The sequence below is a fragment of the Anabas testudineus genome, chromosome 10, assembly GCF_900324465.2.
Source record: "Anabas testudineus chromosome 10, fAnaTes1.2, whole genome shotgun sequence".
Classification (NCBI taxonomy): domain Eukaryota; kingdom Metazoa; phylum Chordata; class Actinopteri; order Anabantiformes; family Anabantidae; genus Anabas; species Anabas testudineus.
This window is the reverse complement of record NC_046619.1, coordinates 10138580-10152775: the sequence shown is the minus strand read 5'-3', so window position 1 is coordinate 10152775 and position 14196 is coordinate 10138580. Positions and strand designations below refer to the sequence as shown.

At 42.3% G+C, this 14196-nt stretch overlaps 1 protein-coding gene across 2 annotated transcripts; it reads left to right on the top strand.

Annotated features, from left to right (window-relative positions):
- Positions 1–2092: 2092 nt before the first annotated feature.
- spon2a (spondin 2a, extracellular matrix protein) lies at positions 2093–13578 on the top strand. 2 transcript variants are annotated; one of them, XM_026357202.1, is made up of 6 exons: positions 2093–2148; positions 5922–6160; positions 8079–8299; positions 10867–11058; positions 11388–11559; positions 12346–13578. In XM_026357202.1, exons 1-6 carry the CDS (start codon positions 2132–2134, stop codon positions 12531–12533), a joined length of 1029 nt encoding a protein of 342 aa, XP_026212987.1. In that variant the 5' UTR covers positions 2093–2131; the 3' UTR covers positions 12534–13578. The 2 variants fall into 2 exon arrangements, with proteins under 2 accessions (XP_026212987.1, XP_026212988.1); XM_026357203.1 differs by lacking the exon at positions 2093–2148 and adding an exon at positions 2391–2508.
- The last annotated feature ends 618 nt before the right edge of the window (positions 13579–14196 follow it).

The following is a 14196-nucleotide window of genomic DNA, read 5'->3' as shown; positions in this document are numbered from 1 at the left end:
TTTCAAAAAAAGACAGATTTCATCAGGATGGGAAAACACACCTCGAGTGCCCACAAAAAGAAAAGCTCACAGTGAGTCAAAGATCACGAAAGAGGAATTATTTTTAAGAAAATAAAACTGTTTTGAGAAGACTTTGACTGATGGTGTGTGTGTGTGTGTGTGTGTGTGGGATGACGGTGGGTAGTTTTCAGACAGATGAACTATCCCACTTGGAGCGATCGTACTACCAGCTCCAAAGCTAAGTGGATAAATATTTGACCTTGGAATGATTGGATATTATTTCTGCCACTGAATTACTAAATAGTTGCATCACCTTCGGCCTCTACTAGCTTAGTTTTCCTTTTCGAGAAGGTACTGCGGTGGATCTTTTATTTGACCTGCATGCACGACTTTTATTTAAGGGATGATTCTGGTGAGATCTTATATATTTTATTGGGATTTACTGGTAGACGTGTTCTGTTACTATGACTAAGCGCTGTTTAGAATCCATCCAGCATATCCTTGTTCTAATCTAGTGCCATGAATGTTTACTTCAAGACAAAATGTGTATTAATCCCCAGCTGAAAATAGTCCCAACTGATAATATTTTCCAAAAAAAACTTCAGTCTTTAAGGGATTTGAGTATAAGAAAAATATAAAATTCCTACCTTGTCCTTTCATAACCACATTTGACTTCAGTAATATTGAAACATGATACCGAGTCAATATTATTCATCTGTTCCTAAGGCTCCTCTTTACTCTTGTCTGTCCGTATGTCTTTAGGGTCTTGAGGGTTTGCGGGGTTGAAGCGGAGACACCAGAGCTCGTATGGCCCCGGCCCAGCACTCTGTGATTAGCTCATGGTTTTCCTCTCATTGCTTCACTCACTTGGCTTGTGTAACACTGACGTGAGCACGTGATTGACAGGAAGAAAACTCTCAGCTATCTTGCAGATTTGCGTCAGTCAGGCAACCTGCAGCCGTTCTGCCGCTGTATGTGCTGCTCTATTGCTGCCTTTTGCGTGTGTGTGAGCGTGGTTTAACAGTAAAATGTGATGTGTGTGTACTAGCAATCAAACTAATCATCAGTTCCCGTCAAGGTCTGCAGACACACGGCCTGGTTTTAATGTCTATTGGGCGTTTGTGCCAGCTTGAGTTCACGTTTTGAGTAGTTTTGTGTCTGTCTTGTTCGTTCACACATACGCACACCTGTTTATTTGACAGTGTGTCGATGACGTTTCACATTAATGTGAGTAAATGTGGATGCTGAGTTCACTGTCATTAATCTGCGGGCACCAGTGGGGGAAGTCTAGGGTTTTTCCTGTAACCTAGTTTTAACTACAGAGACAGAAAGACAGATGTGGGCGGAATAAAAGGAAGGAAGAGTAAACTGATGGAGAGAGGGCGTGTTTGTTTGTGACTGCTGGACACAAATTCCAAATTGTTACTTGATCCAGATCTAACTCTGCTTCCCTTCTTCCTCTGCTTGCTCCCCTTCGTGCTCACAGTGACGTGGCCGGCACCTCTCCGCTTGCGGAGTTGTCTTTTAGGTCTGGCTGATGTTAGCCAGGTCAAGTTGATAGTGCAGATCCAAGCGGCCTGTAATCCACACCCCCGACCACAGTGTGTGCATGTGTGAGTGAAGCAGATTGTCTGATGAAATATGGGCTGGCTGCTTTGCAGTGTCATAGCCATGAATAATAATCAGCAGAGTAACGAAAGTTCCTGGAGATTTAACAAACACTCTTCTTACACACAAGAACACACAGCCTCATTTAGTCTGAGCCCTGACACGTTGATAAGTGAGTGGTGGCCTGTTGCACAAACCTCCCTGGTTGTCCATGTGTGTACCAGCTGTGCGAACTGGTGACCACACATCTCTGATACACACACACACACACATTCGTACACCCTGACCGGAGGAAAAGGGTTTCCTCGGCTGAGATCACAGCTGGATCTGCCGCAGGACAAAAAGAACTATTTCAAAGTTGAGGGAAAATGCGGCAACATTTTAAAACCCTTTGAATCTCTGTGATGTCCAATCAGTTGGTGAATTACAGGAATAAAAAAACTAAAACATGTGCTTCTGTCCTGTTCTCCAGGTTGCATGAGTATGCGTCCCACTGCCTTAATCCAGCAACTCTACACCTCCCATGTCTGAAGGACAGAGGTAAGAAAATCCACAATGCTGATGGTGTTTGTTAAGAGAGGCCAATTTGGTGGTGATTACCTTTCAAGCAATGAGGGTGCTGAGTTTAGAGAGAGAGAGTGCGATAGAGGCTGGTAACTGCCTTTCCATACAAGGAGAGGCAGGGGGAGAGAAGAGGTGGTGGGGGAGGAGAAAGCGAGAGGGAGCAAGAGAAAGAAAGAGGAGGGCGACATGACAATGAGGGAGAGAAGGGAGGAGAAACTTGGAAAGAAAGATAAAGGCAGGGGGAGAAAGGCTGATAGGGCTGCACCGGACAGTGGAGCTGTGTCCTCTCAGTGATTCTGCTGCGGCTTCTCTCCGTCACTGACAGATCCAACACAGGTAGGACACACACGCTGAGTCTCCATTCATCCTCTGCGGGGTCAGGAGTCTGACAGCGTTAACATCTTTTTATCCACAGGAGATTCAATATAGTGAGCTTTGTCTTTCTCTTGGGATGGTGTAGTGTGTTTGAGTCAACCGGAGCAGAAGCATCAAGTAAGTTTAGGAGATGTAAGTTTACAGAAATACAGAAGCAGTTCCGAGGTCGAGTACTTGCATCATATAATTACTGACAGCACAACTACTGAATAGTGACAGTTTCATTTTATCATACAGTTGTTCTGGGGTTTTTATGACTGATGCGTTAACTTGTGCACAGCATTTAAATGCTGCAGCAGTTCAGGGTGGAGGCAACTTTGACTTCTTATGCACTTCTGAGAGGTTTAATCTATAACAAAGCATCATTTTGTAGAAATACAAGTGGTAGAGTAGAAGACTTTCTTTTTTAAATGCTCTCTTTCAAATGTCTTTTTTGCTGAGTTGCATCTTTTGTGCTACAGAGGTGTTCGTGCTTATCCCTGAAGCAAACCTACTGGCTGTTTAGACAACTTCCTCCTTTAAGTTTGTCGGTACAGTGTCTATGCTCTGTCCATCCACCCGCGCCTTTATTTCATGTGGCGTTATAGAGACAAACCAATGTCGTCTGACTTTTCTCTACTGTCCATACTGGACATGATTCCTCACCCTCCTGCATGAGACAGAGTCAAGATTCTGACCTCCTGTTGTGATACATCAATGACCTGGTGTGTTTGTGTTCCTCTGTTTCTGCATGAAGGACAAATGGACCAGATAGCTGCACATTACACATGAGCATGTCCAGGAGATCATTCAATTCTCTTTTCTCTCATCCCACCTCTGCAAACACCAGATTAGCACTTTGCCATCTCCTTGTGAAAAGAGCACCTACCTCCCGCTGTTTGCATGAATCCGTGCGTGTGCCTACATGTCTGCGCACATGAGCTGAGGTGAATGTGGGTATTATCTCTGCATGAGGCAGCTGTAATTACACGGTAAAGGTGCCCATGGGGCGGCAGCCGCTGCATTTGGTTCCGCGCCACGTCCTCTCGTTTTATTGTGTCTTGTGCCTGACAGAGAAGTGCTGGGTCTGTCTACGCTGGCTAATCAGAGCAGGTCTGCGGTGTGAGTGTAAACTTTATGTCAACCGGAAATGAGTGTGTGCCTCTGTCAGCATAAATAAATGCATTTGTTTTCATGAGCAGCAGCTGACGTCAGACAGTAGCAGGTCTGTGCGTTGACCCCTGATTATGTTCAGTGTGTCTGTGTGGGAATTCAAGAAATGTCTCTGTAGTGCGTTATAGTGTCACTGGGACTCATTCAGGAAAGAGGTCGAGGGATGTAGTGAACTATGGTCTCAGTGTGTAATAACGCCATCTGATTAGTGGTTGTTATGACAACAATGACCAACAGCCTAAAACTGGCCTTACATTTAATCAGAAACATACAGTCATGTACCATTAAGACACATCTTGTGAGTTTCCAGTTAAAAGTGAGGGCTCGTCTGGAACGTGGGACTCGAAGAGACGTAAAAACAAGTAAATCTTTGCAACAGCCTGTGACCAGTCTCACCCGCTTTTCTAAACACAAGACGGTAAAGATAGTTTCGAGAAGACCGCCAAGACAGTAGCAGTTAAAATCACATAGTGATGTGAAAAATCTCCAGCTCCAGGTGGTGAACTTCCATTAACCCCAACCCGCAGTACGTATTATCAGTCTGAAAATAAGATTATTATGTGACTTTTCCAAAAGAAAGTAACTTTTTGGAACTAGTTGCACAGTTAAGCATCTCAGCCTGGAACCGTGTCTGCCTCCTGCGGAGAAGCGAAGGTGCAGCCAGTGAGAAAATCACATGACTGAGCAGTGAGATCAAAGCTGCTGTGTTTCACCATGCACAAGGCATTTTTATGGCGGGCTGTTAAACTGCGCAGTGGTTAATATACATTTAATGGAGACAGAGAATTGATAAAACACTCAGTGACCCACAAGCCTGCGGTTAGAAAAGTGTCAGAGTTGGAGTTTTGCAGCTATATTGGCAGAGTAATACAATCTGACCTCCGGAAATAGACTTCAGGGACAATGTGCAGCATGACATGAGTGTGATGTGCGCCCGTGGTGTGTGCGTTCGCATGCACGCTTGCTAGTCGACCCAAATTTATCTGTGTGCATAGTGCAGCTGCTTAGAGTCTTAGTTATTGTATAGTAATCCATAGAAAGTCTACATAGGTCTGCAGCCACAACAAGCATAAGACAACAACAATGAAATCCAAAATTGGTGACGTAACATCGCTTCTTTACAGAGCACTTAAAAGAACTTCTATTGTTGGACAAAAACATTTTAGACATATGCAAGACATCATACATTTATTTAGTTGTTTATTGGTTTTATTACATTGCAGTATTTAAAATGGTTTTCAGGAATATTTAAAAATGACACGTTAGTGTGGCCTTCAAAACGCGATTCTAGATTTAGTTTCTTGTTAAGATCAAGATGTGCCTCCTGCATGTGCACATTCACTCACATGTCAGAGTTTGTCTGGTGGCTGTTCTGTCATTTTCATTCTGCCAGACATAGACGCAGTTGGGTCGGAGAGCAGAGATGAAGTGAGCATATGGGTGGAGTAGGTGGAGAGGAGGATGAGCTGGAAGGATGTGTTTGCAGGAAAGGAGGGCAGAGAGCTCTGGGGCAGGAGGAACAAGCATGACTCTGATTTACATTAGTCTCCTGGAGCTTTGTAAAAAATAAAAAAATCCTGGTGACAACAGCGTTGGAGAGTTCAGCTCAGGTACACGATTTATCGTGCACGTGCACTTCTTTTCTCTGCCTTTATAGAGTGTGAGCCTGACTCAGCAGCCGGTGGTCAGTGGATGGTCAGTCAGTGAGGTCAGTAGAGCAGCAAAGCAGACAGGATATCCTCAGGGATGTCATCCATGTTGTTTTATTTTAGGGAGGCGTTTGTGGCAGATATTATCATGACAGCAATGAATGATTCTGCTGTGTAGCCACAGACTGGCTCTTGACCAACGTGCTCAGCCTAACCCAAAGGAATAGGAGGACTTTTTAAAGTGAAGCCTTGAGGGTCAGTGGGTTCAACTAAGTTCTGGTCTTAGATAAAAATGGAAGTGTTGTGATGTGAGGGCAGGGATGTTGAATTTTCCTACTTATTTCCAGCATTATCTGGGTTGGGTTTCCTAAATGCTAATGTTTGGAGCTTTTCATTTGCTTCACTATGGACAAAGACTGAATGCCAAAGTACCTCTGAGAGACTTGAATGCGCCACACATTTTATAATATTCATGAAAAGTTAGGGATAGGAGCAACATTTTTTGCACAATTGTCAGGAAACCTCTCAACAAACATCTCTAACAAACTCACACAACCATTTTTCATCTCTCAGTTTCTTTCAGATGATGTCACCAGAGCACCTGACCCATGGTTGGCTGCAGTCGTTGCTCGTTGTGCTGCTGAAGCTCTGCCTGGCTTTTGCTGGGCCTCTGCGACCACTCAATGGGACTGGATGCACAGCCAAGGGTCCTGCTTCATACATCCTGGTCTTTACAGGTCACTGGAGCCCACAGGCCTTCCCCAAGCAGTATCCACTGTTCCGGCCCCCTGCGCAGTGGTCCAAACTCATAGGTGAGTCAGACGGCCAGGGCCAAAAAAAAAAAAAGCTTATTAGAAAATCATTTCTTGTGGAAAATGTATGTCTCTAGTGCCTGATAATCCATGGACCATTACTTCAGCACTCAGTTATTAGTTAACTAGTTATTATTTGAACTCCAGCAGTCAATGTTCACAGATGCGTAAAAGGGAAACTATTAAAAGGACAGATATGGTGACCACAGTGAGATACAGCAGTGTGTTACGCTGGCAGACTCGGGGGTGAGAGATGTTAATGAGCAAAGCAGCAAAGAGCAATAAGAAAGACAGTTTAAATGCTACCAGATGTTTTTTTTTTTTGTCCGGTTCTCTAACGTCTGTCTAGCAGCATCTTTAATATTTCTCCATTTCTTCATCCCGGTCCTACTCTACGTCCCACATTTCCGCTGGTTAACCACAGTGTTGGCGGTGAAGATGGGAGTCGAGGTTTTGGGGTTGGTGAAGGTGGGTGATGATGGTTTACCTCAGAGCCAGGAGGAGGATTAGAAGAAACAATTCAGGACCCTCTATTTTGTTTTCCTCCCCCAAGCCATTGGGCAACGATGGATGGCAGATGTATGTGCATGTTAGACTGCACTTGTGCATCACTGTCTGTGGTGACCTTGGCTTTGTCTGGCTTCCAGCTCTCCCAGTGCTGCTCTTTTAGAGGATGATGCCCTACTTACTCCATATAGAGACAGGCACTGGGGATTTTGACACACCCATAATGGCTTTTAATGTCCCTTGGCAATGGTACTGGTGGATGGGAGACAAGGAATGGGCTTTGTCACAAGAAAAGAAAAACACAAGGGCCCCATTGGGTTGAAGGTCTGCTGGTACGGCACAAAAAGAACTCTAGGAATGGAGTTTGTCACAGCACAAAGAAAGACAAAACCTGCTGAGGGTTTTGGAGCCCTGCATTGCCTTTGTATTGCTTTATTGTGGAGACCAGGGTACAAGGGACCGGGGACACTGGCCGAGGAAAAAAGGAACAGAGTTTGTCATTGCCCAAAAAAGAAAGAAAAATAAATCATGAACCATTTAGAAATGATGGGAAGTGGGGTTTAACATATTAGTGGGGCTTTAACAATGACATGTTATCAAGTTCCCAGGATTTGACGCTTGTGGGAATTTTGTCAGAATGGAAATGTAATCAAGGGCATAAGTAATGGCAGTTTGGGGAGAAACAAGATAGTGTGTGAAGTGTGCTGCACAGGTTATGTGTGCGGCTTGATGTGGTGTGTGCGTTAATACATGTGTCAAAAGTGTTTAAGTGTAAATGCATGGTTGTGTACGCCACTCTGAAAAGTGAGGTAAGGCAGAACCTTCAGAGCATTTGTCAGCGTGTTTCTGGCTAACCTTACTCTGCCCTTATAACCACTAGCCCAGGCCAGTGGCTCAGTGGGTTTAAGTACAGCGCTCCAGAACCTGTGGTACAAGCAGTTGAACCTAAATCAGTCCCTTGATTCTCAACAGATTTCATAGGTAATCAGACCTAAATATGAGAATGTGAAGCAAATGGTTCTGTTGGCCCAGAGGGTAAGAAAAAGTATCAAATAGGGTTTTCAAAATCATTTTAATAATTTTTTTTGTCCACCATCTGGCTGCCAACTCTGAGATCCTGACCTTTCTCCTGGCAGCTCCTGCCTGTATTGTGGTTTTATTTGTCATAGATGTAGACAAGATATGGCTATTACCCTATAATAATGCCCAAGATACTGTAAGCATGTGGGCAATTTCTTCAGAATTATCCGTTTAAGTGCAGGAAGTAGAAGGCAGCCGTAGAAATACATAAGGCTCCATGGTAGGAATGATCTCATCGTCTGGCTGAGGCTCTGTGGTACTTCACTGACAGTGATATGCATTCCAGTGAATAAGTATCTTGCCCCATTCTCCTTTCTTGTATTTCTTTTAGCGGTCAGCCATAATCGCCATTTTCGGCTATGGGCAGAGGGTGCTCCAGCCAGTCCAGGAGTACAGAACTTTGCTGAACTCGGGGTGACAGTGGAGCTGATGAAGGCAGCAAAGGAGGCCAGGAAGAGACGCACAGTTGGCGCCATGTACCGAACAGCCGGTATCCCAAATGGCATTGGGCACAGCTCCACCGAGTTGCTCATGCAACCCCGGAACTCACTGGTAGGCACGAATAAAAGGCAAAAAGTCATTCATAACAGCACAGACATGCTCAGACACAGTAAGTCACACAAACCGTCTGCACCTATTCAGTCACTGGGTGACCTGGGCCTTCCCATTATGTCGTCCATCCACTCTTTTTTCCACTATCCAGTCACACTATGTTTAGCCTGAGTGCTGGAGACCTGCAGCCACAAACGCCCACATCCATCCTGAGTGGTCTGTGCTCCGTCTGCTGTCCCACTGAACTGTGTGAGCTCAGGACGAAGTTTAGTAAATGAATAGTTTGACAATTTATGTATTCCCTTTTGGCAGAAAGTTAGATGAGAAAGTTGAAACCACTCATATGTATATATGGTAAATATGAAGCTATTTTAATTTAGCTTAGCATAAGATTAAGTTTTATTTTTGTTGGATGTAGCCTGGCTATTATTGTAATCTTAATGTCAAACTAACCAGTAGCTTCATATTTGAGAATGGTATCAATTTCTTCAAGTAAATAGTTGAAGTGTTTTTAAAGGTCAAGGTATTTTTTTTAAATAAGTAGATAAATAGACCATATTAGGTCTGCAATAATAATATCATATACCCACATTCTCATAAGTACTGAGTTATTGCTTGTTGGAATCAATTTTCCTCACCAGCCTTGTAAGTAATCCTTCTTGCGTGACAGCAGAGAGTCAGACAGTATCCACAGTTTTGTTTTGTGCAAAACTGCATTCTGCTGAATCTATGAAGCGTAAGCAGTCTGGCCCAGCCAAATCAAGTAGATATTTTCCATGATATCTTTTAGTAAAACATTTCCTCAATGTGTTATGATCCTTCTGCTGCAGTTCTGAAAAGAAACACTGTTCAGGGAAGCACAAAAGCAAATATTACAATAAAACAAATAACTGTGGAAGATACATATTTCGGAAGCCGTTTATTCTCCCACATTCAAGGCTGGTAAATAAGGAGCCCTCTTACAGGGCTGCAACCACTTCCACCTACAGTAAGCTATAACTCAACAGTGAGTGACTTTGAGAGCAAAGGTTGGGGTTGCATTGTGTTTGAGGCTTAAACAAAGGCAAAGCATTTTAGATAAGAATAAAGTGTGGCATTGTGGAAAAAGGTGTGGTGCTATGTACCAAGTATTACATAAAAGGTCCTTTAGGTTTAAAGCCTAGAGTTTGCAGCTGGTGAATGAGAGTTTGAACGAAGTTTAGTGACCTACATTTGTTATTTATTTAGTTATTATGTTTCTTAAACACGAGAGTCCCTGAAAATCATCTATATTTCTGTCAGAGGGCATTTTTCATGAGTACTCACAGTGGCTTGTTGTCTAGGAATGGAGTCTGTTGCTGCTTTTTTTTAAGATTGGTCTGTTTATCTCTCTTGTATGTATTAAAATTTCAACATCTTCCTCTTGCCCACCAACCAAAACAGTCAGAAACACACTTCTATCTCCATATCCACAAGCCTCGTGTTTTTGCTGTTAAATGTGTAAATTCAAACCAGACCGGTAACACCAAATAAATTCCGTTACGATCCAACTGCACTGAAAAATGAAACAACAACTTTCAGGTGTTTGCGCTGCCAGACTGGTTTGCATGCTTTCTTGGACAACTCATTCTCTCCAGAGCTCTGTGGAAGATTTACTGTGATGGAATAAAAGTGAGAAGGATCATGGGAGCTTTGACTAACTGTCTGTCTGTGTCGTTATATTGCAAACCACCATGTCCTGATCAAGGCAGTGACGGGGGATACCCCTCAACACGTATCCTTTATGTGTGGCCAAGTGGATATAAAAAAATGTTGTTTAAGAGGAGATGGGATGTCAGCAGAGGAGGAAAGAAAAGAAGAATCCAAGTAGGTGATCAGCAGACGCTGAAAATCAACAGAGCTGCTTCAGATTTGGTTTCTCTTTTTCTTGCCATGCGTCACAGGCAAGAAACAGACCTCATGCTTCACGCTGACACTACCTGCCTCTTGTCCCTAGTGGTCTGGTCTGCCTACTCAATTGTTTTGAAGTCTGTTCCAGCACTTGTCCATCCAGGAGTCTATCAGACTCGCACCCGCCCACCCTTTCCATCTGAAGCTGTCCAAGCCCACCCATCATACCCTGAGCCATCGCAGCTTAGGCCAGGTCCTCGAATATCAGGCTGCAAGCGTGGAGGCATTTTCAGCATGTGCTAACCCCCAGGCCACTTCCTGTATGAAGTCACCAGCTCTCGGGAAACATCCATCACACAGCAGACACAGTCTAATCCTGCAAGGGAAACTAAGTGGATGCACGCATGTGTGCACACATTCTGCCCAGAGTCCTTCTGTGTATAATTTTTTTGTGTGGAACTTCAGATTAAAATTAAAATTAAGACATGAAGGGTTCAGGGTGTGCCCCGCCTCTGGGACCCTGCATTTAGGATAATGGGTGGACGGATGTATTATGACATGTCTTCATGATGAGGACAATATTTACAAACAACACATACAAAATAATTTGAATTTATGGCTTAGACTGTTCTTGTGCACAACATGGCTTTGAGCTAAATGCTTAAGTAACCTGACAGTTCCCTGTCTCTGATTGCCAGCTGTCCCTGATGGTGAAGGTGATCCCCAGTCCTGATTGGTTTGTCGGTGTGGACAGCCTAAACCTTTGTGAGGGCAGCCAATGGAAACAGGAAGTTACCATTGACCTTCATCCTTTTGATGCAGGGACAGACAGTGGATTCACTTTTTCCTCTCCTAACTTTCCCACCAGCCCCCGAGAAAACATCACAAAGGTGAGCTCTGACAGTGTTTACAAGTAAAAAAACTAGCATTCATTCATAAATTCACTCATTAACGTAGTCGTGTGCATTCGTTTCCCAGTGAGACAAAACAAGATAAATGCATCTTGTCTTATTAAAATAGGTTTTGCAGCATGGGAATAGGCCATCATTCTTAGCTGTCTGCACTTGAATCATTGCTTGGCTGCTCTTACATAATGTCATATCTGTCATTTCTGTGTGTGTGTGTTTCAAAGTGGGTTGTTGTGTATTTAAACTTGTGTTGACGATCTACTGGCTCTTCAGATGAAACATTTCTGACTCTTCTGTGCTGACATGTTCAGATCACATCTCAGGTGCCAAACCATCCAGCCAACTCCTTCTACTATCCTCGCTTAAAGGAGCTTCCACCTATTGCCAGCATCAAGCTCCATCGACAGAGCAGAACACCTGACCGTCAAACCCCAATGTCTAATCATATTCTGCCAAACTCTATCAATCCCCAGCACTTCTCAGGTAAGAACAAATGACTCTCTGCATAGCGGTACCCAAACATTAAGCCTTGAATGGCCACAGTTTAAACCAGAAGGTGATTGAAAAGATGTAAAAGACAGTTATTATGGTAATTTGTATTGTATTAAAGTTGATCCTAATTCCTAATATCCATCTAATGAATATCTAAAGTAGTGATAAACAGCACCGGTGCACCACTAGGGACTATACTGGCACCGTTCCTGTTTACAACTCAGGAACCTGGCTCCTCCAAATGTAAGTGTTGGCTGCATTAATAAAGATAACATTATATATAGTATAGTAGTATAGACATCTGATAGAGAGCTTTATAGAGCCATGCAGCAACAATGCTTAAAGCTTAACATCAATGAATCAGAAGTGTTGGACTGTGGGAGGAGGAGAAAGATCACCGTCCCATTCACCACCCTGGGAGAGAAAATTGTTGTGGACTCATGCAAATATCTTATAGTCCATATCAACAACAAACTAAACTGGCCAAACAATACGGATTGAACAAGCTGAACAAGAAGGCAAAATATGTACTAATCTTTATATATACTGTCATACTATGTTTTTAAATGTCATCTCAGTACTATAATTATTTTTTTAATAATATTTTTATTTTGGACTTGAATACGTATCTGTGCTTTAATTATCCAAACAACAAAACTAAATAACAAAACGTACAGCAAATTTCTAATAAACAACTAATACTGTAGCACTAAAAGTACTGTAATATTACATTCTTTGCACATCACTCTCACAAACATCTCTCTCCTGTCAACACAGTGACACCACTGGACTGTGAAGTGTCTCTCTGGTCTTCATGGGGTTTGTGTCTGGGTCCCTGCTCCAGAGGTGGTGTTCGCCACCGTACACGTTACATCCTTTTGCGGCCGGCCAATGCTGGGACCCCCTGCCCTGAGCTGGAGGAACAGGCTGAATGCGTACCACACAGCTGTATGAAACTCCAGTAACCCACAAGGAGCACAAGCAAGGATTTTGCCAGTATGCAACACTGGGACTTTCATGCTATTACTGCTGGACAGAGAAAGTTTGCTGCATCTTGAGGACCTCCTTGATAATATAAAGGATTGTTTTGTTTATGTCACAGTTAAAAATGTCCCTGACCACTAGTATTACAGTATACACTACCTTGGTTGTGTTTTCATGGCAATAAAGGAAAAATTAAGTATGATTCTAGTAGAGTTATAAAGATTTGACAAGACAGCATAAACATTTTATAAATCGTTTTTGATGGAGAACAGAAAAAGTCAAATACCCAGTTGTATTTGTGCATTATTAACAACTTATGTATAAAGGTTCTGATGAAGTGGCCTAACAGAGTCATAAATGTGCACATACACACATACGCACATAGAGGTCCTTGCATACACTGCATATCTTTACAGGTGCAGAGGCATTCGTTTACATAGGTAACCTATACGTGCTTGGCACATGCATCTCTTTCAAAATAACCTCACACCCTGGCTTATAAATATCCCCTTTCACAAGAAGCACCTAAGAGGCAGACCAAAGTAGCTGGCCTGTTTTATGACAAGATGCAGGTTTTACAGAAAGATAAATGTATTATTATCTCTTTTGATATATTTTGAGATTTTGTATATACTATATGAGGTATCTTATCTTGTAAAACTCACTATGAATAAATATGAAGGTGTGTTTTTCAAATGGAAAATGTCTGAGTTACTTTTGGCTTTTTATTTGTAAAGTGATATTATGTGAAAGTAACATCTAAATATAAAACTTCACTGAGACCAAAGAACATTCTTGATTCGCACAGTTCCAGTAATACAGGATGACAAGTATTGACACTTCTTTATTTATGCCCAAAGAACACTCACGCGTTTAGTCAGCCTAAATGCTAAAATACACCCCCATTAATATCACAACGGTACATCAACCAATATAAAAGTCATGATTTTACATAGTTAGAGATGAAATTTATACGCATGGTCTTCCGCTCTCTGTCCTACAGATTGGTATCTACACAGATCATCATTGTCCTCCTGTGTTGTATTTTGAAGGTTAATAAATGAATGTAAAAATTATGCTTCGCTTAGAGGACTTATTGATGTCAGTTTCACGCTTGCAAAATATCTGCAGAGATATTTCAACCCTGCTGTGCCTCTTCAGTAAAGCATTAGTGGCTGGGCAGCACCTCCAAGTGGTCATAATCCATCATCATCACCACCACTATAGTGCAGAAAGAGGAAATAAAAATTCTTCGAAAACAACACAAACCCATAATATAAAGAGAAGAAAAAGTGTCTATTTTTTTTCCTCTCTGCAACCTAAAAACTTTTCACTTTAATCAAAATAATATTTCAGAGGTTGTTTTCAGCAGCAGAAATAGCCTAAAGATGATGATCCATTTGTGATCAGTTGAGCTATGGCTAAACAACAGCTATGCAAATGAATTATATTATGTGAAATATGACTTCTGATATTAGCTAGATAGCTATATATTAAAGTTTAGAAAATATAGAGTATACTTATTCTAAGGACTCTTCAAAATAAGTGAATCTTGGTTCTATTTTTTCTAGTAAACAGTAGCAAATATCAGTCGGTCAATAGTTAGACTTTTTGAGAAATTATTATTATGTTTATTTATAGTAG

Coding starts and splice junctions, on each gene's coding strand:
- spon2a (XM_026357202.1), top strand. Junction 8,300..10,866: donor TGCAACCCCGGAACTCACTG/GTAGGCACGAAT, acceptor TCTGATTGCCAG/CTGTCCCTGATGGTGAAGGT. Junction 11,059..11,387: donor CCCGAGAAAACATCACAAAG/GTGAGCTCTGAC, acceptor TGACATGTTCAG/ATCACATCTCAGGTGCCAAA.